Here is a 24,178-nt window from a genome sequence, read left to right as displayed (position 1 = left end):
AGCCCCGATCTGTGTCATCTGCCGATCCACAAAGCATAAATGTCCCGCCATGGTTGACGACATGCCACCATCAGCCACCAATGCAACATCAGTGGGCTTTAAAAAATCCTGGAGGCCAGGCGTGGAGGCTCACGTCTATAATCCCAGCACTGTGGGAGACCGAGGCAGGTGGATCACCTGAGGTTTCTCCAACATGGAGAAACCCACCTCTACTAAAAATACAAACTTGGCGGGGCGTGGTGGCACATGCCTGTAATCCCAGCTACTCGGAAGGCTGAGGCAGGAGAAATGCTTGAACCCGGGAGGTGGAGGTTGTGGTGAGCCGGGATCGCGCCATTGCACTGCAGCCTGGGCAACAAGAGTGAAACTCTGTCTCAAAAAAAAAAAAAAAAAAAATCTTGGAAAGTGAACAGCAGGCTCTCAGGAGATACCATGAGCTGGCCTCGGCACCCCACTGAACAACGCAGTGACAAGAGGCTTCTGTGTCACATGGAGTGGCTCAACATTAATTCAGAGTGGAGCCTGAAAAGGTAAAGATGTGTGCTGCATTCCTGTTGCTTCTCTTAACTGGGGGGTTCATAGAGGGAGCAAAGTCCTATTGTCCTACAGCTCTTATACGATGAAGAACTTTACTCTTATGTCTCTAATCACATTTTCTTTAGGGAAATTGAGAAAACAGTCACTCAAATGATTCTCTGTGCCCTAGGGCTCAAATCAGAATCCCTGGCTGAGGAATGCTACAGGCAACCAGCTTAAAAATAGTACAGATGGTCCCTGACTGAAGAAGGCTGGAGTTAATGATTTTTCAACTTTACAACAGTGCAAAAGCAACATGCATTCAGAAGAAACTGCTTAGAGTGCCCATACAACCATTCCATTTCCACTTTCAGTACAGACTCAATAGATTACATGAGAGATTCAACACTTTAAAGTAGGTTGTGTGTCAGATAATTCTGCCCACCTGTAGGCTAATGCAAGTGTTCTGAGCACATTTAAGGTAGGCTAGGCTAGGCTAAGCCATGATGTTTAGCAGGTGTGGTATATTTGGTGCATTGCAACTTACGGTATTTTCAACTTGCAACCCCCAATGTGAGTTGAAAAGCATCTATGCAGTAAAATGAAACTGTCTAATCTAGGTGGAGGGTACTCACTGTGAAACTTCTTGAACTTTACTGTGTATTTCAAAGTCCTCATAATAAAATGTTGGATAAAGAGCCAATAAAGAAATCGAAACTATCAAGGCTTGATTCCAGCTGCACACTGGAATCCCAGCACAACCCAGGAAAGGCCATAGACTGAGGGCATTTTAGAATTTAGATTTTAGGTGAATTCTTGTCTTCTTAGAATTCATGTTCTAATTGGTTGGGATAGATTTTTTTTTTTTACCAAAAGTACAAGACTTTGGAGTTTGTATGGCATAGCAAACACAAACGCCAGGGGCGCACAATGGAAAACATTCATTTAGGTTAAAATAAAAAAAAACCCACAATTTTAAAAAAGCTGAGTTGTAACTGATAATACGGTAACTACCTATAGATATGACCCACATAAACATGGATTCTTTGGAACCTCTAATTTTTAAGAGTGCAAAGGGGTCCTAAGACCAAAAAGGTTGAGAACTACTGGTATATAAACAAGTTGAATGAAAGTATACCTCCTTCACTGTCTCACAAAAAGAAAACTTTAAAAAATTATAATTCCTCAAAGTCCAAAGTTACAGAACTTACTTTGTTGAGAGTATTAGTAAAAGCAGTTTCCATCTTAGCTTGTACATTCCGACAGCTTCCCTAGGTTTCAGTAAATCATCAACATGGGGACTGGAACGCTTGGAGAGTGCCCTGCAGTTCTCAGCCACATCCACAAGGGCAGGGGACTCAGATGCCACACACAGTGACCTGGAGCTGCAGCCAGGCACCGGGTACGGGGTTTACTAGGCTACAATCTCTACTCCTGAACTGGAAAACGTTCACAATAAATAGGTCAGGAAAAAAACGAATGATTTCACTAGTTAATGTGTACTTGTAGGCACTGCCCATATAACTGTGTGTTTTCCACTTTCAGCACAGTCCCACCTTTCTTTTCCTTTGCTATTTTCTTCAGCCAGCCACAGGGTTAAGAGCATGAGCTCTGGCTTTGAATCCCAGCTGACCTCAGGAAAAGGTCTTATCTGTGACTCAGTTCTCCCATCTGTAAAATGGGGTAAAAATCACCACATGGGATCAGTTAGAATTAAATAGGTATAATCAACCCTCACAGGGCTGTTATGAAGATGATGTAAGTCAGTATCTGTTATGTAAGTTAGTCATGTGCTTGGACTGTTGTTTCCTGAGCTTTTATATACTAAGAAATGTTTAAAGTGCCTGACCACTCTGTAAGTTAAACTGTATCACTATAAGATTTCTGAAGAAGCAGAGAAAAAACAAAACAGAAGTAGGATACAGAAAAGACAGAGAGAAAACATTATAGTAATAAAACTATACAACTTAGAGTGACTTTAAACTTTCTGAACAGCAATAACCTGCACCCAACAGATTAAAAGGATTCACATGAAAAGTGAGTAAGAAAACCAAGTTAACTCGCTTGCCAATTTCTAGACAAGAGAAACCATGACTCTCTATGACCAATGAACGCAGAATGCTGCAGATAATTAAGAGCTTCTGCTCACTGCGGTATTTTAAGCACTGTGGGGTTTGAGAATGGCCACTCGTGGCCTCAGAGCCGACCCGCCGGCCTACGCAGGCTTTGCCACAGCTCACATGAGAGTCAGCTCACCCTCTGTCTCTCTGGGCACCAAAGCATGTGGACAAGACAATGACAGATACTCGCTATTTTGAAATTATACGGAAAAAAACAAAGAATGGGGATGTCAACAATTATGTCTTGAAGAAAAAGCACTGAAGAGTCCATCCCTTAAGATTCACAGGGTGTGCAGGGCACAGGTTCCTAGGCTGGACTGCCCGGGGACAAAGGAAGCAGCACTCCACGGCAGGCCTTTCTCCTGGGATGACGTAGGGAAGGAATAGGAGGAGCCCTTTCTACAGCGGAGGGACTCCCTGCAATTCCGATGCCAAGTGTCCACTCCAGGGTTGGAGCACTGCGGCACCTCTAGGATGAGGCTGTGGTGAAGACGCTCAACTAACAGCCACAGACTCTCCCAAGGGCAGTGGATAAGACAAAGACTGTTGTGACCTCAGAGGGTTGCTACAAGGGTCAAGTGGGGACAGGTGCCCTCGCAGGGCTGCAGTAAGGAGTTACTGTCTCCATACCATACCGTGCTCATCACATACATCAACACAGGCTGCAGCTGCCGGGGAAATAGGTCCTTCCAGAGTTAGGATCTAAATCAGAGACAGGTGGCTCTCGATGGCTTTGTCAGAACGGGACTTTAGAAACAAAGCAGTCATAAAGCCTATGGAAGGCAGGAAGCACCACGCCAGGGATGGGGACAAGGGGGAGAGCGCACGGGGCAGACGAGTGCGGCTCCGGGCCTCACGTGGTGCACCTGCTAGAAGACAAACATCTTTGTAAATAACACAGGGAGAACAGAGGCCAGCAGATATGGACACAGCCGGCCTCGGTGCCTCCAAGCCATCGGGGCTCAGGACAAGTGACCCCAGTGAAAAGCGCCACCCTTGTCTCTCTCTCCCCACTAGGGATGATTCTGCAAACCACACAAGCATTTATTTTACCGGGAATGCATTATCTGGTCCATCCAGTCCTACAAACTACCTTACTCTCCCCTCCCCAAAGCCTCCACTACCATGGCATGGTTAGCAACTTTGCAGCTGATCGTAACACTGCAGAGGCTGGCGTGCAGAGCCACAGGGGCTCAGGCCGCGCCTCACCACCCACACTGAGCTGTCCACGTGTACATTAAAGAAAAATAAAGACTCTGATAGCCAATCACATTAGCCATGTTTCAAGTGCGCAGAAGGCACGTGTGGCTGGTGACGACCAACTTGGTACAGGCAGAAAACACTCCGTCACCACAGAGAGCGCTTCAGGACAACAATGCTCTAGTGGTTAAGGCTGATTTCCACGTGGAGGGGGGAGGAGGGTGTAAAACTTATTCCTCCCACCCTTTTTTTTTTTTTTTTTTGAGATGGAATCTCACTCTACCACCCAGACTGGAGTGCAGTGGCATGATCTCGGCTCACTGCAACCTCCCGCCTTCCAGGTTCAAGCGATTCTCCCGCCTCAGCCTCCTGAGTAGCTGGGATTACAGGCAGGCGCCACCACACTCAGCTAATTCTCCTGCCTCAGCCTCCCAAGCAGCTGGGATTACAGGTGTGCACCACCAGGCCTGGCTAATTTTTTCTTTTTCTTTTTCTTTTTTTTTTTTTGAGACGGAGTCTCGCTCTGTCGCCCAGGCTGGAGTGCAGTGGCCGGATCTCAGCTCACTGCAAGCTCCGCCTCCCGGGTTCACGCCATTCTCCGGCCTCAGCCTCCCAAGTAGCTGGGACTACAGGCGCCCGCCACCTCGCCCGGCTAGTTTTTTGTATTTCTTAATAGAGACGGGGTTTCACCATGTTAGCCAGGATGGTCTCGATCTCCTGACCTCGTGATCCGCCCGCCTCGGCCTCCCAAAGTGCTGGGATGACAGGCTTGAGCCACCGCGCCCGGCCAATTTTTTCTTGAGATGGAGTTTTGCTCTTGTTGCCCAGGCTGGAGTGCAATGGCGTGATCTCAGCTCACCATGACCTCCACCTCCCGGATTCAAGCAATTCGCCTGTCTCAGATTCCCGAGTAGCTGGGATTACAGGCATGTGCCACCATGCCCGGCTAATTTTTTATTTTTAGTAGAGATGGGGTTTCTTCCTGTTGGTCAGGCTGGTCTCAAACTCCCAACTTCAGGTGATCAGCCTGCCTTGGTTTCCCAAAGTGCTGGGATTACAGGCGTGAGTCACCGTGCCCAGCTTAATTTTTGTATTTTTAGTAGAGACGGGGTTTTACCATGTTGCCCAGGCAGGTCTCGAACTCCTGACCTCAAGTGATCTGCCCGCCTCAGCCTCCCAAAGTGCTGGGATTACAGGCATGAGATACCACGTCTGGACTTCTCCTTAATAAACATCAATATTTGAGATTTTTAAGACAAAGTATATTCATGTATTACTTATAGAATTTAGAAAAATACACATAAGATTAGCATTTATGAAAGATCTGAAAGCATTTAACAATGCCCTCACGGGGATCTGGCGTGTGCCCATCCTCCATCCGTCAGACGTCCTCCTAAAGCCCTCACGTGCACTCACCTTTGCTGTGTTTTCCTAAGGGCCTCTTGGGCAGCGACTCCTCCGTGGAATGTGCTGATGTGTGCAGGGCATTCTCCAAACTATTACTGACACTGCTGACAGGAGCCTCGGTTCTTGGAGTGATCTGAAGGAACAGAAACAGAATCATCTTATTTTCTCCCACGGAGTTAATAAGGGGACAATTTTATTTGTTAATTAAGTCTTTCATAATTACCTTGGTTTCCATTTTTCTACAAAACACATATTACTATAATAATAAGCTTTCTCCAAGAAAGACGAAAATTTCACCTACTACTCTCCACTGAAAATGCAAAAGAGCTCAGATAACTTGAGCCAAACATGGGAGCTTACGTCTTGTGGCTGGGGTTCATCAGGGTGCACAGAAACTATGGTAGCCAAAGAGGCCAGGTGTGGTGGCTCACACTTGTAATCCCAGCATTTTGGGAGGCTGAGGCGGGTGGATCTCTTGAGCCCAGGAGTTCAAGACCAGCCTGGCCAACATGGTGAAACCCCACTTCTACTAAACATACAAAAATTAGCTGGGCGTGGTGGCAACTGCCTGTAGTCCCAGCTACCTGGGAGGCTGACGTGGGAGGATCACTTGAACCCAGGAGGCAGGGGTTGCAGTGAGCCAAGATGGTGACACTACACTCCAGCCTGGGCAAAAGAGTAAGACTCCATCTCCAAGAAAAAAGAAGAAAAAAAAAAAAAGAAACTATGTTAGCCAAGGTGATGTGAAATATATATTTTTATTTGTGGCAAACTTTTATTTTCACATTTCTTCAAATCAAATAGTTCCCTATCAAATGAATTAAACAGCAGGACTTAACATTCTCCTCCTATAAATCTTAAATCATAAAATGCTCTAAAAACAACAGCAAAGAACAGAATACAACTGGGTCTATTTGGGGTACAGTTTGAAAAAGCATATCCTAAAATTACATCCCAATTCCATTTCTAGGAATTCATCATACAACGTACTCACACGTGAGAAAAAGACCTGACAGGGTGTGCCCACTGCAGGAGTGTCTGTGATAGGGAAAGAGGGGCACACCCTCAGTCCCCATCGACAGAGACCTGCTAAGCAGACAGTGTACCTGCAGATGACGGCCGCCCCCGAGCTGTGGGTGGGGGAGGCCCTCCTGACCACCAGCGCTCCCAACACACACCAAGCCCAGAAACAAGCTAAGGGCCAGCCAGGCTCATCCCACCCCTCCTGCTTCCTGGGTTCAGTGATGGTGTGAATGTGGAATAAGCTGGAAGGGGCCCAGAGGGGCGAGAGGAGGAGGGTAGCAGTAATTTTCATTCTCCCCTCCATCAATATTTTAAAATTTCACAGCCAAAACACATTTATAACTTACAGGATTTAGAAGAATAAAAATGGCCAATGCTGTAACTTCTGTATGGTCTCAATGTATTTCAAAATTTCGGACGATATAAGAGAGAGGCGTAAGATCTTAAAGTTCATCAAAAGAGCTGATAAGCAATGCTGCATTCACAGTATGGGAAAGTGCACGGCACAAGCAACCTGGAAGATGGCCTGACCTCTCCAGCCTCTGCTTGTTCTTTCATCTCATACCTGGACGGTAGGTGGCAGTTGACCAAGACATCCCCTAAGTTCACTGGCAAGCACAGATCCCAGCACTCTCTCTGCAAAGGGCTGGCCAGGTAGGCGTGGCCTCGACCTCAGACAGGATGAAAGTGGAGGCAGAGGCTGGAGTTGGGAGGAAAGGGTGGAGACTGCCGCCACTCCTGCAGGACCAGCACCTGCTGTATCCCACAGACAGTGAGCTACACGGGCCACACCCAAGTCCACAGTGAGATCCTCTGCTCCCAGCTCTGTCAAAGCCCCTGCCCCCCAGCAGGAAGCCCTCCTGGGCTGTTCATGCAGGGAGAGGGACTAACAGATCCCACGCGGCTCAACAGATGCCTTCCAAGAAAAGCAACTCGTCACAGGGCTACATAATTGGGAAGTTTATATAACTCGAGAAAATAAGGCCGGGTGCAGCGGCTCATGGCTGTAATCCCAGCACTTTGGGAGGCTGAGGCAGGAGGACTGCTTGAAGCTAGGAGTTTGACACTGGCCTGGGTAACATAGCGAGACCCTGTCTCTATTTAAATTTTTTAAAAAGTAAAAAAAAAAAAAAAAAAAGTCCTAGCCATGCAGTAACTCCTCCAGAAAGTCAATTCTTTGGATAACATTACTAACATGTTATCAAGAAAACTAAATTTTGTGAATTACTTATATTTGTAATTTAAATTGGGTGATTTCTTTCTGATTTAACAAAGTCTCTTTCATTATTCAATGGTTAGAGATCCCAGAAATGAACTCCTTTCCCATTAAACAAGATAAAAGAACAATACAAGTACGATGCAAACCTTACACAAAGAGATTTTTAGTTCCAAACAGTAAATATTACTTTGCAAGACAACTCAGGAAGTTAACATGTTAACTGTAAAAGAAACACAGCCAAGGCTGGGCGCGGGGGCTCACGCCTGTAATCCCAGCACTTTGGGAGGCCGAGGCGGGTGGATCATGAGGTCAGGAGATCGAGACCAACCTAGCTAACATGGTGAAACCCCGTCTCTACCAAAAATACAAAAAATTAGCTGGGCGTGGTGGAGGGCGCCTGTAGTCCCAGCTACTCAGGAGGCTGAGGCAGGAGAACGGTGTGAACCTGGAACATGGAGCTTGCAGTGAGCCGAGATCGCACCACCGCACTCCAGCGTGGGTGACACAGTGAGACAAGAAGGAAAGGAAGGAAAGGAAGGAAGGAAGGAGGGAGGGAGGGAGGGAGGAAGGAAGGAAGGAAGGAAAAGGAAAGGAAGGAAACAAACACACAGCCGAGACCAGGTTTAGTAGCTCACGCCTGTAATCCCAGCACTTTGGGAGGCCGAGGCAGGCGGATCACCTGAGGTCAGGAGTTTGAGACCAGCCTGACCAACATGGTGAAACCCATCTCTACTAAAAATACAAAACTAGCCAGGCGTGGTGGTGCACGCCTGTAATCTCAGCTACTGGGGAGGCTGAAGCAGGAGAATCACTTGAACCCAGGAGCTGGAGGTTGCAGTGAGCCAAGATTGCGCCATTGCACTCCAGCCTGGGCAACAAGAGTGAGACTCTGTCTCAAAAAAAAGAAAAACGGAAAAGAAACATAGCCAGGTGCAGTGATTCACACCTGTTTACCTCCAGCACTTGGGAGGCCAATGCAGGAGGATCACTTGAGGCCACGAATTCAAGGTCAGCCTAGGCAACATATTGAGACTCCATTTCTACAAAAACACAAAAATTAGCTGGGAGTCATGGCGTGTGCCTGCAAGTCCCAGTTACTTGGGAGGCTCAGGTAGGAGAATCGCTTGAGCCCAGGAGTTTGAAGCTGCAGTGAGGTATGATCATACCACTGCACTCCAGCCTGGGTGACAGTGAGACCCTATCTCAACAAAAACAAAAGAAATATAACCACAGCAGAGTCCATTCAGTTTGGCCTGATGCCTGATGCATGAACCTCCACATTCTTTTAGCTACTTTGATATACATTCTAAGTCCTGGTTCTAAGAAGGCAAAGAGAGCTGCCTTTTCTCTTTTTTAAGAGACGGAGTCTTGGCTGGGCACAGTGGCTCATGCCTGTAATCCCAGCACTTTGAAAGGCCGAGGCGGGTGGATCACCTGAGGTCAGGAGTTAGAGACCAGCCTGGCCAACATGGTGAATGAAACCTCGTCTCCACTAAAAATACAAAAATTAGCCGGGCGTGGTGGCGGGTGCCTGTAATTCCAGCTATTTGGGAGGCTGAAGCAGGAGAACTGCTTGAACCCAGGAGGTGGAGGATGCAGTGAGCTGAGATCATGCCACTGCACTCCAGCCTGGGTGACAGAGCAAGACTCCATCTAAGGAGGGGAAAAAAAAAAAAAGAGTCTCTTCTGTCACTCAGGCTGGAATGCAGTGGTACAATCGTAACTCACTGTAGCCTCGACCTGCTGGGCTCAAGTGATCCTTCCACCTCAGCCTCCTGAGTAACTGGGACCACAGGTGCACACCACCACGCATAGCTGCTGAGAGTGAGCTGTCTTGACAACCAGCATCAGCAGTTCCAACTTTGCTGGTAGTGGCGAACCTCCCTGCCCCCAAAAGAAAACACATGTGATCAGTGCATTCTCGCACACACACACCGCCTGCCCACCCTAAAACACTCCAAACAGCCACAAAGGAAAGCCAGCCTCCCGACTCTCAACCTGCTGGGGGAGGAAGGGGAGAGGAGGGCTGAGCAGGGGAGAACATAGCCTTGGAGAGGAGGAGAGCGGTACTGATTAGTGCTTCTCAGCCTGGATGGCATACTGGAACACCAAAGCCCTGAGAAGACCACGTCCCACACTCCCCACCAAAATCAGAGTTTCTGGAAATGGGGCTTCTTTTGTTTTGTGCCTGAAGCTTCTCTGGTGATTCTAATTTGCGGCCAGGCTGAGAACCAACCATGACCTCAAGTCCAGGTTTTCTACTGCACCCATCATCCGGTCCATTCCCGGCAAGGACAAAGAGGAGACCCAGAGAAAACAGGAAGTCCTTTCCCCACACAGACAGGAAGAGCTAAAGGCTGTAGGTCCGTCTGCCACAACCACAAGTGGAAGGGGAAAGCCCGTGAGCCACCCTAGCAAAACACACGCACTGCATCTGACATCGAGACAGGAAGGAAAACTCCTTAGAATGGCAACTGCTGGAAAAGAAAGACCTGTTTTCCTCCGTATATTTCCCCAAGGCATTTCTCCTTAGTTTTCCAAATGTTCACTTTTTCCAACCAAGCCTTTATCATAACTTTGCTCCTTTGTTTACATTGAAAGCTGTCTTCAGTTGTGTTTCCCAGAAATGCTGTTTTGGGGTTATTTTTGGTGAAGTCAGTTTGCTCCACGTGACCTATGTTCGACTCAAATGCTCCCTGACTCAGGCTCACCCACAGGACTCGTCATCTGGCCTGATGTGCACGAGAGGGAAGACTGACCAGCTCCAAATGCTGCCTTCTGCTACTGCTAGGAAGGCAATGGGAAGCTGCTCTCTTCCTCTCCACGGCCAGCCTCTTTCCACGACCCACAAAGACCCTCTGCCGGGCCCCTGCAACCTGGCGTCCAGTCCTCCCCCAGCTCTTCACTCCATGCACTGCTGTCCTGGGCACAGCCGTCACATCCGCCTGGGGCCCTCGCTCTGGCTGTCCCCTCTGCCTGGAAGCGCCCCCTGTGCCTTCCCATCTATACTCAAATGTCCTTCTCAGCAAGACTTCTCGATGCTCGGCAAGGCAGCTGTGTTTTTGGTCTGCTTTGTTCACTGCTGTTCCTTTGCACTTCGAACTGGGCCTGGCATGAAGCAGGCCCTTAATAAGGATCTGTAAAATACATCACGATATCACCAAATTTTAATGAAATTCAGAATCAAACAAATTGAAAAGCACTTCTATTTCAAAGAAAAATTTCTGCAATCTACATTATGTAACAGACAATCAGAGTGTTCCACCAGATCTACAAAGCGCTAACCCAGGAATGAAATACGACTCTGAAGCAAGCTACTGGTAGTCACGGGGCACACCCGCCTCTGTGGCTCTTCCAGGAAAGCTGAGGCTCCACACTGGCCGCACATCTAGGGGCACCTGGACTCGGGCAGCCCGCCCCTGGCTCTTATGCAATTAACCTTCTTATTCTTACAGTTTAGAGACACCTCTGCTTCCAAACTTTAATGTGCAAAATGCCTCCGGATGTGGTTGAAACACAGGTTTGATTTATAAGGTCCAGGGTGGGCTTGAGAATCTTGCATTTCTAATTAGCTCCCAAATGACAATGATGCTGCATGAGTATTTCAAGATAAATCTTCGCCATGATCAAAACAGTCAAAGGCTCAACAGCCTCCTCTTATTTTTTTAATTAAAAAAAAAATAAACAGAGCCAGGGTCTCACTATGTTACCCAGGCTGATCTCAAACTCCTGGGCTCAAGCCATCCTCCCACCTTGGCTGGGATTACAGGCGTGAGCCACCGAGCCCAGCCTCTGCAACCTCCCTTTAGATGGGATGGAAACGGGAATCCCTGCACTGCGCAATTAGACCAGAGGGACTCAAAGGCCCTTCCAGGCAAGGGTGAGAAGCCACAACTGCAGATGGCGTGAAGAGCTGACGGTGGCTGCTGGTCGTGACCCCTGCTAACTACCCCCACCCCAGGTATTTACGCTTTTTTTTTTAAAAAAAAGGTTTTTCCTCAGTTCATGCCACCTGACAGAAAAAGGAAATGTAGCACCACACAGGCTTCTTTAAAGCTCTGTGCTTACAACTCACTTTCATGTTTATGAACCAGACCATAACTTTTAGAGGAGAATTAATTTCTAAAAATCTATTTCCTGAAAGCTCCTCCAAAGGCATCCAAATGGGACGTGCTGACGCAGCCAGATGAAAGCAGGGCACCCCCAACACTGACGGCAGCCTGGTCTCCCGAAGGCTCGCTGCACCCCACTGGTGGGCATTTGAAAACTGCTCAGAAAAATGGCAGTGAGCTTCTAGAGCAGGGTTTTAACCTTCTCTTTGTGCCCGCGACCTCTCTGGCAGTTTGATGACACCTACTGAACCCTTCTAAGAAACATATTTTAAATGCATAAAATACACAGGACTGCAAACAAAGTCAATTATATTGAAAACCGTCATCTAAGTATTAGGGGACGAATGGGCTTCTCGAACAAAGTAGGTGGGTCTCAGGTCACTTCACAGGAGTGCTAAGCATAAAGGAGACTTTAAGACGCTTTCTACAACTGTGAAATCAAAGTATCTGTGACTCCATCTGTGACCAAGTCACAGGTACTGTTCGTATGACTGTGGATTCCTGCCTGGTTCCATAAAGGCAGGGAATGCTCAATTCCCAGTTAGAGGCTGGAGAAACTGAAGTTGTGATGGCTTCCACTCTTCACGGCTAGGAGTTCCTACTGGGACAGTCACATCTAACCGTGCCCACCAGAGGGGCAGCCCGCCACTGCCCTCCTCACCTTGTTTCTTCACAAATACGAAGGACCTGAACAGTATTCACATAAGCATACCACATAAAAACAAGCCCTGGAAAACCCTCGCAGTCACTTTGGAGGTCAGGTGCTTTTCATGAAAAAAAAAAAAAAAAAGTGTGTGTTTTTTACTAAAGAGACAAGGTCTCGCTCTGTTGCCCAATCTAACCTCTAACTCTTGGCATCAAAAGTGGTCTTCCAGCTGGGCGCGGTGGCTCACGCCTGTAATCCCAGCACTTTGGGAGGCCGAGGCGGGCGGATCATGAGGTCAGGAGATGGAAACCATCCTGGCTAACACAGTGAAACCCCATCTCTACTAAAAATATTTTTTAAAATTAGCTGGGCGTGGTGGCGGGCGCCTGTAAGTCCCAGCAACTCAGGAGGCTGAGGCGGGAGAATGGTGTGAACCCTGGAGGTGGAGCTGGCAGTGAACCGAGATTGCGCCACTGCACTCCAGCCTGGTGGTCCTCCACCAGATCAGACCTGTTGATAGATGAAAACTGTCTGCTTTCTCCTCTGGTGGGAGAAGACGCTTCATTCTTTTTGGAGGGAAACCTGAATGAGGACTGCAAGCCTGTCATTTTACCGGACACTAAACCCAAAATTAAGGATAATGGAGATCTGGTTTTGTCAAGCCCCAATAATGTAACACTGCCCCAAGTGAAAACAGAAAAGGAAGATTTCATCGAACTCTGCACCTCTGGGGTAATTAGGCAAGAGAAACTGGGCACAGTTTACTGTCAGGCAAGCTTTCCTGGAGCAAATATAATCAGTAATAAAATGTCTGCCATTTCTGTTCATGGTGTGAGTACCTCTAGAGGACAGATGTACCACTATGACATGAATACAGCATCCCTTTCTCAACAGCAGGATCAGAAGCCTATTTTTAATGTTATCCCACCAATTCCCATTGGTTCTGAAAATTGGAATAGGTGCCAAGGAACTGGAGATGACAACCTGACTTCCTTGGGGACTCTGAACTTCCCTGGTTGAACTGTTTTTGTTTCTTTTTGTTTTTGTTTTTTTGAGACAGAGTCTCGCTCTGTCGCCCAGGCTGGAGTGCAGTGGTGTGATCTCGGCTCACCTCAACCTCTGCCTCCCGGGTTCAAGCGATTCTCCTGCCTCAGCCTCCAGAGTAGCTGGGCCTACAGGTGCCCGCCATCACGCCCGGCTAATTTTTTGTATTTTTCGTAGAGACGGGGTTTCACCATGTTAGCCAGGATGGTTTCGATCTCCTGACCTCGTGATCCGCCCGACTCGGCTTCTCAAAGTGCTGGGATTTCAGGTGTGAGCCGCCGTGCCCGGCTGAACAGTTTTTTCTAATGGCTATTCAAGGTAAGATAAGTGTTTTTCTGTTTCTTAAGAATGGTACATTTAAACAGATTAATATATGTAAATCTTCATTTATTTGTATGTGTTCTCTAAAGATCCATGTGCTTTTTTATATGAGTAAGTTTAAGTGGCCTTTTGAAAATAGGAAGGGTAGACAAACAGTCTACCCAGATTTTTTCCTTAAATAGTGGTATTCAGTACAACATTGGCCAATGGTAAGGATTTTAACATTTTTAAAATAATATTGCTCATTATTTAATAGATATCTTAAGGAAAAATTATATAAATTCAGGAGAGTATCATGTCTCATAATATCATATTATGTTGTGCATGTTCACCCAGCTGTTTTAGAATATGTTCTTATATTACAATAAATGATACCCTTAATTACATAGTCAAAAAAAAAAAAAAAAAACACAAGTGGTCCTCCACCTCACCCTCCAGAGAAGCTGGAGGTGCATGCCACTATGCCAGGCTTAACCTACAAACAGCTCCTTATCATCTACTGCCTCAGGTTCAAACCCCTTCCCCCGTTTTTTAGGACACTGCTAGATGTTTTTCCTAACTTAACTTTTAAAGTCTTATTACTTCCTAACCTAGGGGTTCTCAACTGGGGGCAATTTTTGTCCCCAGGGGACATTTGGCCACGTCTGAAAACATTTTCTGTGAACTGGGGTGGGGATCCTCATGGCATGCAGCCAGTGGAGACCAGTGACACTGTTAAAAACATCCTGCAGCGCCCAGGACAGCTCCAGAGCAAGGAAGTACCTGGCCCCGGGCCTCAGGAGTGCCAAGGCTGAGAGGCCCTCCCTGATAGAGTTTATTTTCCCTAATACTGAGTACTGCGTCTGCATGTGGAATACCCGGGAGCTGGCAAACCAGGTAGGCTGAGAAAGCCAGGTCTAGACATGTTTGAAAAGAATACGGTCAGTTTAAAAAGCCAGGTGTCAATGGAATGCCTAAGATGTCAAGACACATTGTGAGAGACCATGAAGAATAAAAGAACAAAAAGTACTAGCGTTTTTGTCTGTCTGTTTTTTGGAGACATGGTCTATGCTGCCCAGGCTGGTCTCAAACTGCCCGGCTCAAGTCATCCTCCTGCCTTAGCCTCCTGAGCAGCTGGGACTACAGGTATGAGACAATGTACCTGGCTATAACCACCTTTTGTACAGTTCTTCCCAAGTATCCATTATGCAGGCATGTGCGACCATCCATCTGATCCCTGCAGTAAGCGTGATGTACACAGATCAAATAATCTCCAAGTTAAAAACAAGAAAAACTCAACGTCAGTCCCTAAATGCCTTCCCCAAGGTCATCTGGCCAGTAGGGAGCAAAATCAAGTGCAGACTTGAGGTCCTGTAACTACAGAGGTCTGTGATTTGTGCAGATTAAATCCAAGGAGGCGAGCGGAGCACAGCGGTCAGGAGACATCTTTGGCGGCCACAGTGCTGGGTCCACAAGGGGCAGCCCCTGTTTCCTCCACTATGGGATGGAAATAATGGCACCTACCTAAGGCTTTTGTGAGAATTAAGTAAAATGCATTTCTAGTACTTAGTGAACTGGAAAAATGTTAGCATGAAAAATGTTAGTTGCTATTATTGTGGTGCTCGTGGTGTAGCTGGAGGGCAATTAAATTGCTTCAGTGCTGTGACAGAGACTCGGAGCTCTGGGAGGATCCAGGAGGGGCACTGGGAACTGGGCCTCCCAGAGGGCAGGGTTCCCTGTGTCTGCAGCATCTACTGCACCCCTGCGGGCAGCACACCCCTAGAAGCACCGAGGATGAGGACAGAGCCACCCACAGCCACCCCAGCTCCGTGTTCCCTGCACTGGGGGGCCAGGGCCTATCTTCTCAAGTAGAGACTCTACCATGACATGTGTTCGTCTGTTCTAAAACCAGTGCACTTGCCAGGCACAGTGGCTCATGCCTGCAATCCCAGCACTTTGAGGGGCTAAGGCAGGAGGATCGCTTGAGCCCAGTAGTTCAAAACCAGCCTGGGGTCAGGAGCGAGGGCTCACACCTGTAATTGCAGCACTTCAGGAGGCTTAGGCAGGTGGAACTCCTGAGGTCAGGAGTTCAAGACCAGCCTGGGCAACATAGTGAGACCACATCTCTACCAAAATTTAGAAATTACCTGGGCATGGTGGTGTGTGCCTGTACCTAGCTACTCAGGAGGCTGAGGTGGGGGGATCACTTCAACCTGGGAAGTTGAGGCTGCAATGAGCAATGATTGCATCACTGCACTCCAACCTGGGCAACAGCATGAGAAGCCACCTCAAAAAAATAAATAAATAATGAAAACAAGTGCATGACAGCTTGAGTAATTATTTAATTACTTGGACTACAGTTAAAATGTTCTCAGGAGTCATATGCTCATAGAGCTGCAGGTGGGTGGCCTCGTCCTCAGCCGAGTGTAAACTGGGGCCACTGTCTGGACAGCAACAAGGTAGGATGTGATGAACTTTCTTTTCCATCTGTATGTAGCTTTTCACCCACTAATCCCACTGGGAGGAGTCTGCTCTTAGTCAGTCAATGAGCGACACAGTCAAAGGTTTGTGTGTAAGGAGATTTATCTCAGCTTGAGCAAAAAGAAGAACAAACAACATAAACATCCCAGCAACAGATTACTACTAAAATAGGTCACTAAATGTGTATGTCCAGATGACTGAATATTATGCAGTCTTAAAAGGCATGCAGGATGCTCACAGATAATGTAAAAACGGGCAGAACGTACGTCAGTTGTTCAGGCACTGAGAAAATACAAACGTACACCGAAATATTAATAGCATTTATCTCCGGATAACTTTTATTTTTCTGTTTTCCAATTTTCCTGTGAGGAACAATCACTACTTTTAGAATTTAAACAAGTTACAGATATTAAGTCTAAATATAAATACCTCCCTACAAGAAATGAATGATATGAAAAGTACAGAAAAAGCAAGCTTCTGAAACCATAACCACACTTTCCTTCCACACATATCCCAAGGGCCAGGCACATCAGGGGCCAACATGAACTCCAAAGTGTCTACCCCATGAACAAAACACAGTAAACATGATTATGAAAAAAGAGTGTTTTCAATTTGTTTTCCAATTAACCTGCCTCTATACAGCAAGGAGTAACGTGTGTTAAATACTTTTAAGCCAATGTAAAAAACATAAAACATAAAAAGAAAAATGATTTGTAAGCATTTTATTAAAATAGTCATTACATGTCTCTAAAAACCAGAACAAGAAGACAGATAGTTTAAGAGTGAAAGCTATTTGCTGACTTAGGCCAAGTGAAAGCCAACGCTAACCAAAAAAACATTTTCCATGTAAAAACATTCCTTTTAATATTTCTTACCCTAGAGCTCTACTCATTAAAAAGAGAAAGAGAGAAAAAAGATCACTGCTCAAAATCTCAGCAAAGGGAACCCAGTACTTAACTAGACAAGCTCCCAGAGTGACCAGATGCAAATCTCTTTCACAAATAGCCACAGGGCAGCACAGCCTCCACTAGGAACACCAGCCCTAACTGCCCACCCACGGGTGCTTCCAGACCTCCAGGTACCAAGACATCCCACCAGGGGCCAACCACATTGGACTTCTGGGGTAAGGCCTGCCTACAGCCAGCCTCCAACACACCCAGAATCCCTGTTCCAGAGACTGCCTGTAGAAACAGCAGGGAGTCTGAAGTCAAGAGCCCTAGGTAGGCTAAAGACATACTTTTCTAGTCCTGTAATCCCATAAAACAGGGTTAAAAGGGCATCTTAACAGATTTATTGACTTCAGAGAGAACACCAGCATCTTGCTTGCACTCATGAGCAGCAACTCATTTCTGCCTTCCTAGCTCCTCCTTGCCTTCCTGTCCAGCAGCGACCTACTCACCACTACGGTTGGAGGCCAGCAATGACGCTGACCTTCATTGTTGACCAGGTTCTGACTATTTCTGTCTTCCAGTGTTTCCCAGCAACAACTACCTTCCACTAAAAAAAAGACTTTATGCAACAGGAGAGAAAATGCCTGCACAGACAAGTGCAAGTGTCAATAAAACTGGGGTGGGGGTAGGGGCGGAACTGAAGTAAGTCAGAGGAATATAACAGTGAAAAAGTGTCAACTTCCTGCAGTGATGCCAAATGCCGGCCCTAGACTCAGACCCTGGGGAGGGCCAGCCCCCATCACTAGCCATGCGACACAAGTGATGTGACCTTTCCAAGCCTGTGTCCCTATCTGTAAAGTGGAGACAGTCACCATATTGACTTCCGAGGGTTGCTGCAAGGATTGAAGCAGCCAGTCCACCAAGCGTGGCTCTCAGGATGGAGCCAGGCAAACAGCAAGCGCCCAACCCACAGCCATAGGGATCCAGGTTGGCACAGTGCACCGAGGCACGCACACAAAGCCTTTCCCTCAGAGCTTCCCTCTCAAGACGGCCCCACAGAGCAGACCACCAGCAGCACCGCTATGGCGTGGGTGGGGTGGGGGAGAAACCAATCAGAGGCTGCTTGAAAAAGGTACAACATCAGCAGTTAGGAGTAACAGGTGACAGCAAGGGAACACACAGAAGCAACACTGACAGGACGTGGCCATGTGGGAACAAGCAACCTAATCTCAATAATCTCTGAAGACAACACCATCAGAAAGTAAAGCAATATGGTCACCATAATGGTCCCTTCTCCCTCAAGAAAAATTCACTTTTTATTTTTGAGATAGGGTCTCGCTCTGTTGCCCAGGCTGGAGTGCAGTGGCACAATCGCAGCTCAGTGCAACCTCCCACCTCAACCTCCTGAATAGCTGGGACTACAGGCATGTACCACAGTGCCCAGCTAATTTTTTATTTTTTGTACAGATGGGGGTCTCCCTATGTTGCCCAGGCTGGTCTTGTACTACTGGCCTCAAGAGATCCTCCCAACTCGGCCTCCAAAAAGTGCTGAGTGGGATTACAGGCATGAACCACTGCACCCAGCGTAAGAAAAAATTTAAATTATGTGACACTCGTAATGTTAGAAACAGTGAGCTGCAACAGCTTCAGGGGCAGAGGCCACAGCTAGCACCCTCTCCATTGCAGGCATAGGTACAATCTAATTCCACTGATGCCACATCCAAGAGGATGGCAGATGAGAGAGACATTCCCTGATGTTACTTTTTTTTTTTTTTTTTTGGAGACGGAGTCTCGCTCTTGTTCCCCAGGCTGGAGTGCAATGGTGCGATCTCGGCTCACGGCAACCTCCGCCTCCTGGGTTCAAGCGATTCTCCTGCCTCAGCCTCCTGAGTAGCTGGGATTACAGGCAGGCACCACCACACCCAGCTAATTTTTGTATTATTACTAGAGATGGGGTTTCGCCATGTTGGCCAAGCTGGTCTCAAACTCCTGACCTCAGGTGATCCACCTGCCTTGGCCTCCCAAAGTACTGGGATTACAGGTGTGAGCCACAGTGCCTGTGCGTATCTTTGGGACTTTTGATGTTAAGTACATACTATACACAATATTGTTATCGTGAATATTTGGCCAGGAATATGCTTAAACACTGGGGTTTTCTTAGAGAAGCTGGCTAAATGTCTAATTACAGCAAATAAACTACACCATAATGACCATTTTGGTTCCCACTATAACATACAACTCCCTGAGATGGGCCATTCAAAGCAGTTAGCACGTTCAAGCAGCTCTTTATAGCCCTCTGGGAATACTAGCCACAGTATAGGTTCAGTTTCAGAACATTAAGGCGTCTAGGATGGGAAAGAACAGGACTTGAAGAGGCCAGAAGGAGCAAGAAACCCCTGGTTGAAAACAAGAGTGCATCCAAGGTCCAGAAAGTGTCAGTAAAATCGGCTAGCAGGCTTTGTTTCTGCAGGCACCACAAACTCTATTCCAGGAGTCTTCTTGGGACACCCTACTATGAACAAGGCATTGCTGCTTCAGAGCCAGGGACCCCATCTCTTACTGTCAGCCATGCAACAAAAGATAAGACCAGAAAGGGCTCACCTGGATTGATCACAGACATTTAGGCCAGAAAGTTTCAGATTTACCTTCCACTGCAGCTACGACCAGACCCTCACCCCCAGGCACCTGGTATCTGCCCAACCGAACTTCACGCCTACAGGTGAAGCCTGGCCCAAGCCTGCTTCTCCGGCGAGTTCACCACACGCCTGACTCTCCTTCCCGCGGCTGACCACCACCAGGGGCCAGAGCACGTAAACAACCATTCCACTGACATCCTCCAGATGGACCCGTGAACTTCAAGGCACTGGGCCATCCCAGCCTTCTCTCTGTACAGCACCTCATCCTTTTAGCAGCACATGTTCCAGCTAGTATAAAACCCCCCTTTACAGCCACCCTTCCTCAGGGATAATGAATCCTTCCTAGAACACATGGTTCATATTTATTTCTGCAACCCTTGGAGTATATAAAGCAGGCGGTTCTACTTTCAGTAATGGCTGAGACATTGGACCAATCCTCTTGCAGATAACTATAAACTCTGGACAAAGCATAAAAAACAACAAACTGAACAGGACCTAGAACAAGCAGAAACTGGAGGGGGCCTGTGCCCAGAGCAAGCTGAGCACTGCAGGGGTTTCCTGTCCTGGGGCAGAACCTGGTCCTCATCAGAGAAGGAGGGCAGCTAAAGCTCATAGAGAATCCCATAGTCTCACTTAAAAAACCAGAGAGGGGAATTCTGGTAGACAATTGCAGCTGGAAAGCAACGGGGTAAACCTGGAAGCGAGAGCACCCTGGGAGGGGACACCATGCTCTGCACATCAACTCTGTGTGAGCCCTGAAACAGGCAGGCACAGGGCAGGTCCAGGACAGCAAGGTCACACTACAGCAACTGAGCAGAGGTTTTAGCTGCTGATAACACAGGAAGAGTATCTGGAGTTTGAGTCCAGCCAAACTGACTGCCTGCTAAAACAAAGCATCATCGATCTTCAGGAGGACAGAACGAAGTCCAGAGTTTCTACAACGGATCACTCACAAAATCCAAGAAGCAATCACAATTAGTAGACATGGAAACAAACAAAAACATAACCTATACAAAAAGGAAAGGGTTAGCTCTGGAGACCAGGCACAGGACACTCCCACGTTGGCAGCACAGACAGGGATTCAGCAGCCCTTACAACAGGGCTCAGGAACAGAAAGGAAAAGGGACTTGGGCTGGACAAGCCAAACGGGTCTCAAGAGAGAAACAGAACTTTTTCAAAAAAGTGGAAATTCCAGTGCCAGGTGCAGTGGCTCACGCCTGTAACCCCAGCACTTTGGGAGACCGAAGCAGGCAGATCACTTGAGGTCAGGAGTTCGAGACTAGCCTAGCCAACACGGCAAAACCCTATCTCTACAAAAAATACAAAAATTACCTGAGTGTGGTGATGGGCGCCTGTAATCCCAGCTACTCGGGAGGCTGAGACAGGAGAATCGCTTGAACCCAGGAGTTGGAGGTTGCAGTGAGCCGAGAGCGTGCCACTGTACTCCAGCCTGGGTGACAGAGCAAGACTCTGTCTTAAAAAAAAAGGAAATTCCAGAACTAAAAAATGCTATTTCTAAACGAAGAAAAATCCCGTGGATGAGCTTTAACAGCAGACTGGAGATAAGAGAAGACTCAGTGAATCTGAAGATGGATCAATAAAAAGTATCCAACCCAAAGAACAGAGAGAGAAAAAAAGATCTGAAAGGAAAACAATCGAACAAAGCTTCAGGGACAATATCACACAGTTTAATATACCTAGAGCTGGAGTCCCATAAGGAGAGAGAGATTGAGGCAGAAACACATTTTGGAGAAATTATGGCTGAAAATTTCCCACAGTTGGCAGAAGGCGTGAATTTACAGATCCAGTAAGTTCAGGACACCAAATAAGATAAATTCAATAAAACACTTGGACACATCACAGTCAGGCTGCTCAAATACCAAAGACACAGACCATCTTAGAGCCAGCTGGAGAAAAACAACTCGTGAGCACAGGGGAGCAGCCAACAGCGGAGTCTTGGAGGAGAGACAGGGTCTCAACTTCTCTCAAAGTCCCAGAAGAAGCAAGCTGCCAACAAAGGACCTCACATCCAGTGCAAACATCCTTCAATAGTATGGGTGAAAGCGAAACATGTTCTGATAAAAGAAAACGAAGAGCCTTTCTTGCCAGCACACCTACACTCCCGAAAATACTAAAGCGAGTTTGCCAGACTGAAAGGATATGGTAACAAACTGGATCAGTAAGGAATGAAAAGCACCAAAACGGTAAACAGGCCTGGTTCCACTTAGGGGTTGGGGAAAAAAGGTAAATATGTGAGCATATATAAAAGACAATATTTTCCTCGTAATTTTTTTTAAAGGTACATTCACACTGAAGCAAACAACAATTCTGTATATGTTGTGATGTCTATAGCATAGATGTAATATGTACACTTGCCACAGCAAGGACCAGGAAGGCACCTGGTTGCAAGACAGTGGCCAGTTTCTTACACTGCACAAGGCGTGGCACAGTATTAACTCTAAGCAGACTGGAAAGTTCAGTATCTACACTGGTATCTCTTGACCAGTCACTAAAATCATGCAACAAAGGAAGCCAACAGATAAAATGGAATTCCATGAATCTGCTTAAATGAAGTTTTAGAAATGGCAAAACTAATCAATGGTGGATAAGAAACAGAACAGAGGGAAAGAGTTTTTTTGTTTTGTCTTGTTTTTTTGAGACAGAGTCTCACTCTGTCACCCAGGCTGGAGTGCAGTGGTGCGATCTCGACTCACTGCAAGCTCCGCCTCCCGGATCCATGCCATTCTCCTGCCTCAGCCTCCCGAGTAGCTGGGACTACAGGCACCCGCCACCACGCCCGGCTAATTTTTTTTGTATTTTTAGTAGAGACAGGGTTTCACCATGTTAGCCAGGAAGCTCTCGATCTCCTGACCTCGTGCCTTGTGATCTGCCCGCCTCGGCCTCCCAAAGTGCTGAGATTACAGGCATGAGCCACCACGCCCGGCCAAGGGAAAGAGTGAAGGTCTGAGGGTGGGGGGTGGAGAAGGTGGCAACTGACTGGAAAACAGCGGGAGGGAATTCTCTGGGCTGACGGTGATACTGCACAAACCCCCATCAAGGCTTATGTCTGTCAAAACTGAAGTGGTGGGCCAGGGACGGTGGCTCATGCCTGTAATCCCAGCACTTTGGGAGGCCGAGGCAGGCAGATCACAAGGTCAGGAGTTTGAGACCAGCCTGACCAAGGTGAAACCTTGTCTCTAATAAAAATATAAAAAATCAGCCAGGCATGGTGGTGCGTGCCTGTAATCCCAGCTACTCAGGAGGCTGAGGCAGGAGAATTGCTTGAACCCAGGAGGCAGAGGTTGCAGGGAGCCAAGATTGCTCCATTGCACTCCAGCCTGGGTGACAGAGCAAGACTCCATCTCAAAAAACAACGAAACAAAACAAAACAAAAAAAACATGAAGTGGTGAAAACACTCAGATGACACACTTAAAATAAGTACATTTCACTAAATGTAGGTTTTACCTTTAAATGGAAAGAAAAAAAGGAACCCCAACAAAATATTGGACTGCGGTACTGAGGACTATCATTTACATACTTGGTGCTGAATGAATAAAAACGAGCCGCTGTGGCCAAGGCAGGGAGAGGAGCTTTGTTACCAAGATCATGGATCCCACCCAGGGCCGGCTGCACACATGGGGCAGCCCCAGGCATCCGCAGAGCCGGCGGAAGCCGGGGACGAGATCACACTCCCTACTTCTTACCAGCCGCAGAGTCTGGGGCTCTCTTCCTCGTCTCATTTCATATTCCTCAGGTTTTTCCTCTCACTTTGAATGATGAAGTCAACACACAAACAATTTTAACTTCACATAATAAAAATAGCCACTAACTAACGTCACCTTTGTCAAATTATTTACACTTAACCTCTCTGTGTCTGTTTTCTCACTGCTAAAATGGGGACAAAAAATAACCTAACCCATGGAGCCGTTATGAGGATTAAATGAAATACGTGCAACGCCCTCAGAGCAGCCTCCTGCACCTGGGAACACTGACACGCCCCCACGGCATCCCCCCGAGCCGCCACGGCATCCCCCCGAGCCTGCTGCCCCTCACCGCACACACCTGGGAACAATGACAAGCCCCCACCACATCCCCCTGAGCCTGCTGCCCCTCACCGCACACACGAGGGCAACACTGACACGCCCCCATGGCATCCCCCTGCAGCCTGCTGCCCCTCACCGCACACACCTGGGGAACACTGACACACCTCCACTGCAAGGCTCCCCAAGTCTGCTGCCCATCACTGCACGCATCTAGAAATACTGACACGCCCCCACGCATCGCTCTTCCCTGTAGCCTGCTGCTCCTCACCTCCTATCTTTATTAGCAATTGTAAAAGGAAAAGTAACATTGATAAATTACCCTCCTCAATACAGTATTAATGCTATGCTAGTTTAAAAGCCTTACACCTATTTAAACAACCCACACATGTAAGTGCTCTGAGAAATGACACACTGCATGACGTGTGGCACAGTATTAACTCTAAGCAGACTGTGGAAAGTTCAGAATCTACACTGTCATCCCTAGACCAGCCACTAAAATCAGGCAACGAAAGAAGCCAACAGATAAAATGGAATTCCACG

The 24,178-nt window shown here is 47.3% G+C and overlaps 1 protein-coding gene across 2 annotated transcripts in view; it reads right to left on the bottom strand.

Moving 5' to 3' along the window:
• ZCCHC14 (zinc finger CCHC-type containing 14) overlaps nucleotides 1-24,178 on the bottom strand; it is a 90,593-nt gene that overhangs the window by 51,614 nt on the left and 14,801 nt on the right. For both annotated transcript variants that reach the window (XR_641725.4, XM_003917284.5), the window contains exon 2: nucleotides 5,253-5,376. Coding sequence is in view for 1 of the 2 variants with exons in the window: in XM_003917284.5 (XP_003917333.3) it covers nucleotides 5,253-5,376 (124 nt within the window). In the remaining variant the exon portion in view is untranslated. The remainder of the gene's footprint in view (nucleotides 1-5,252; nucleotides 5,377-24,178) is intronic.

The sequence above is a fragment of the Papio anubis genome, chromosome 18 (assembly GCF_008728515.1).
Source record: "Papio anubis isolate 15944 chromosome 18, Panubis1.0, whole genome shotgun sequence".
NCBI lineage: Eukaryota > Metazoa > Chordata > Mammalia > Primates > Cercopithecidae > Papio > Papio anubis.
Note: the sequence above shows the minus strand (reverse complement) of the source record. Positions and strands in the feature narration are given on the sequence as shown.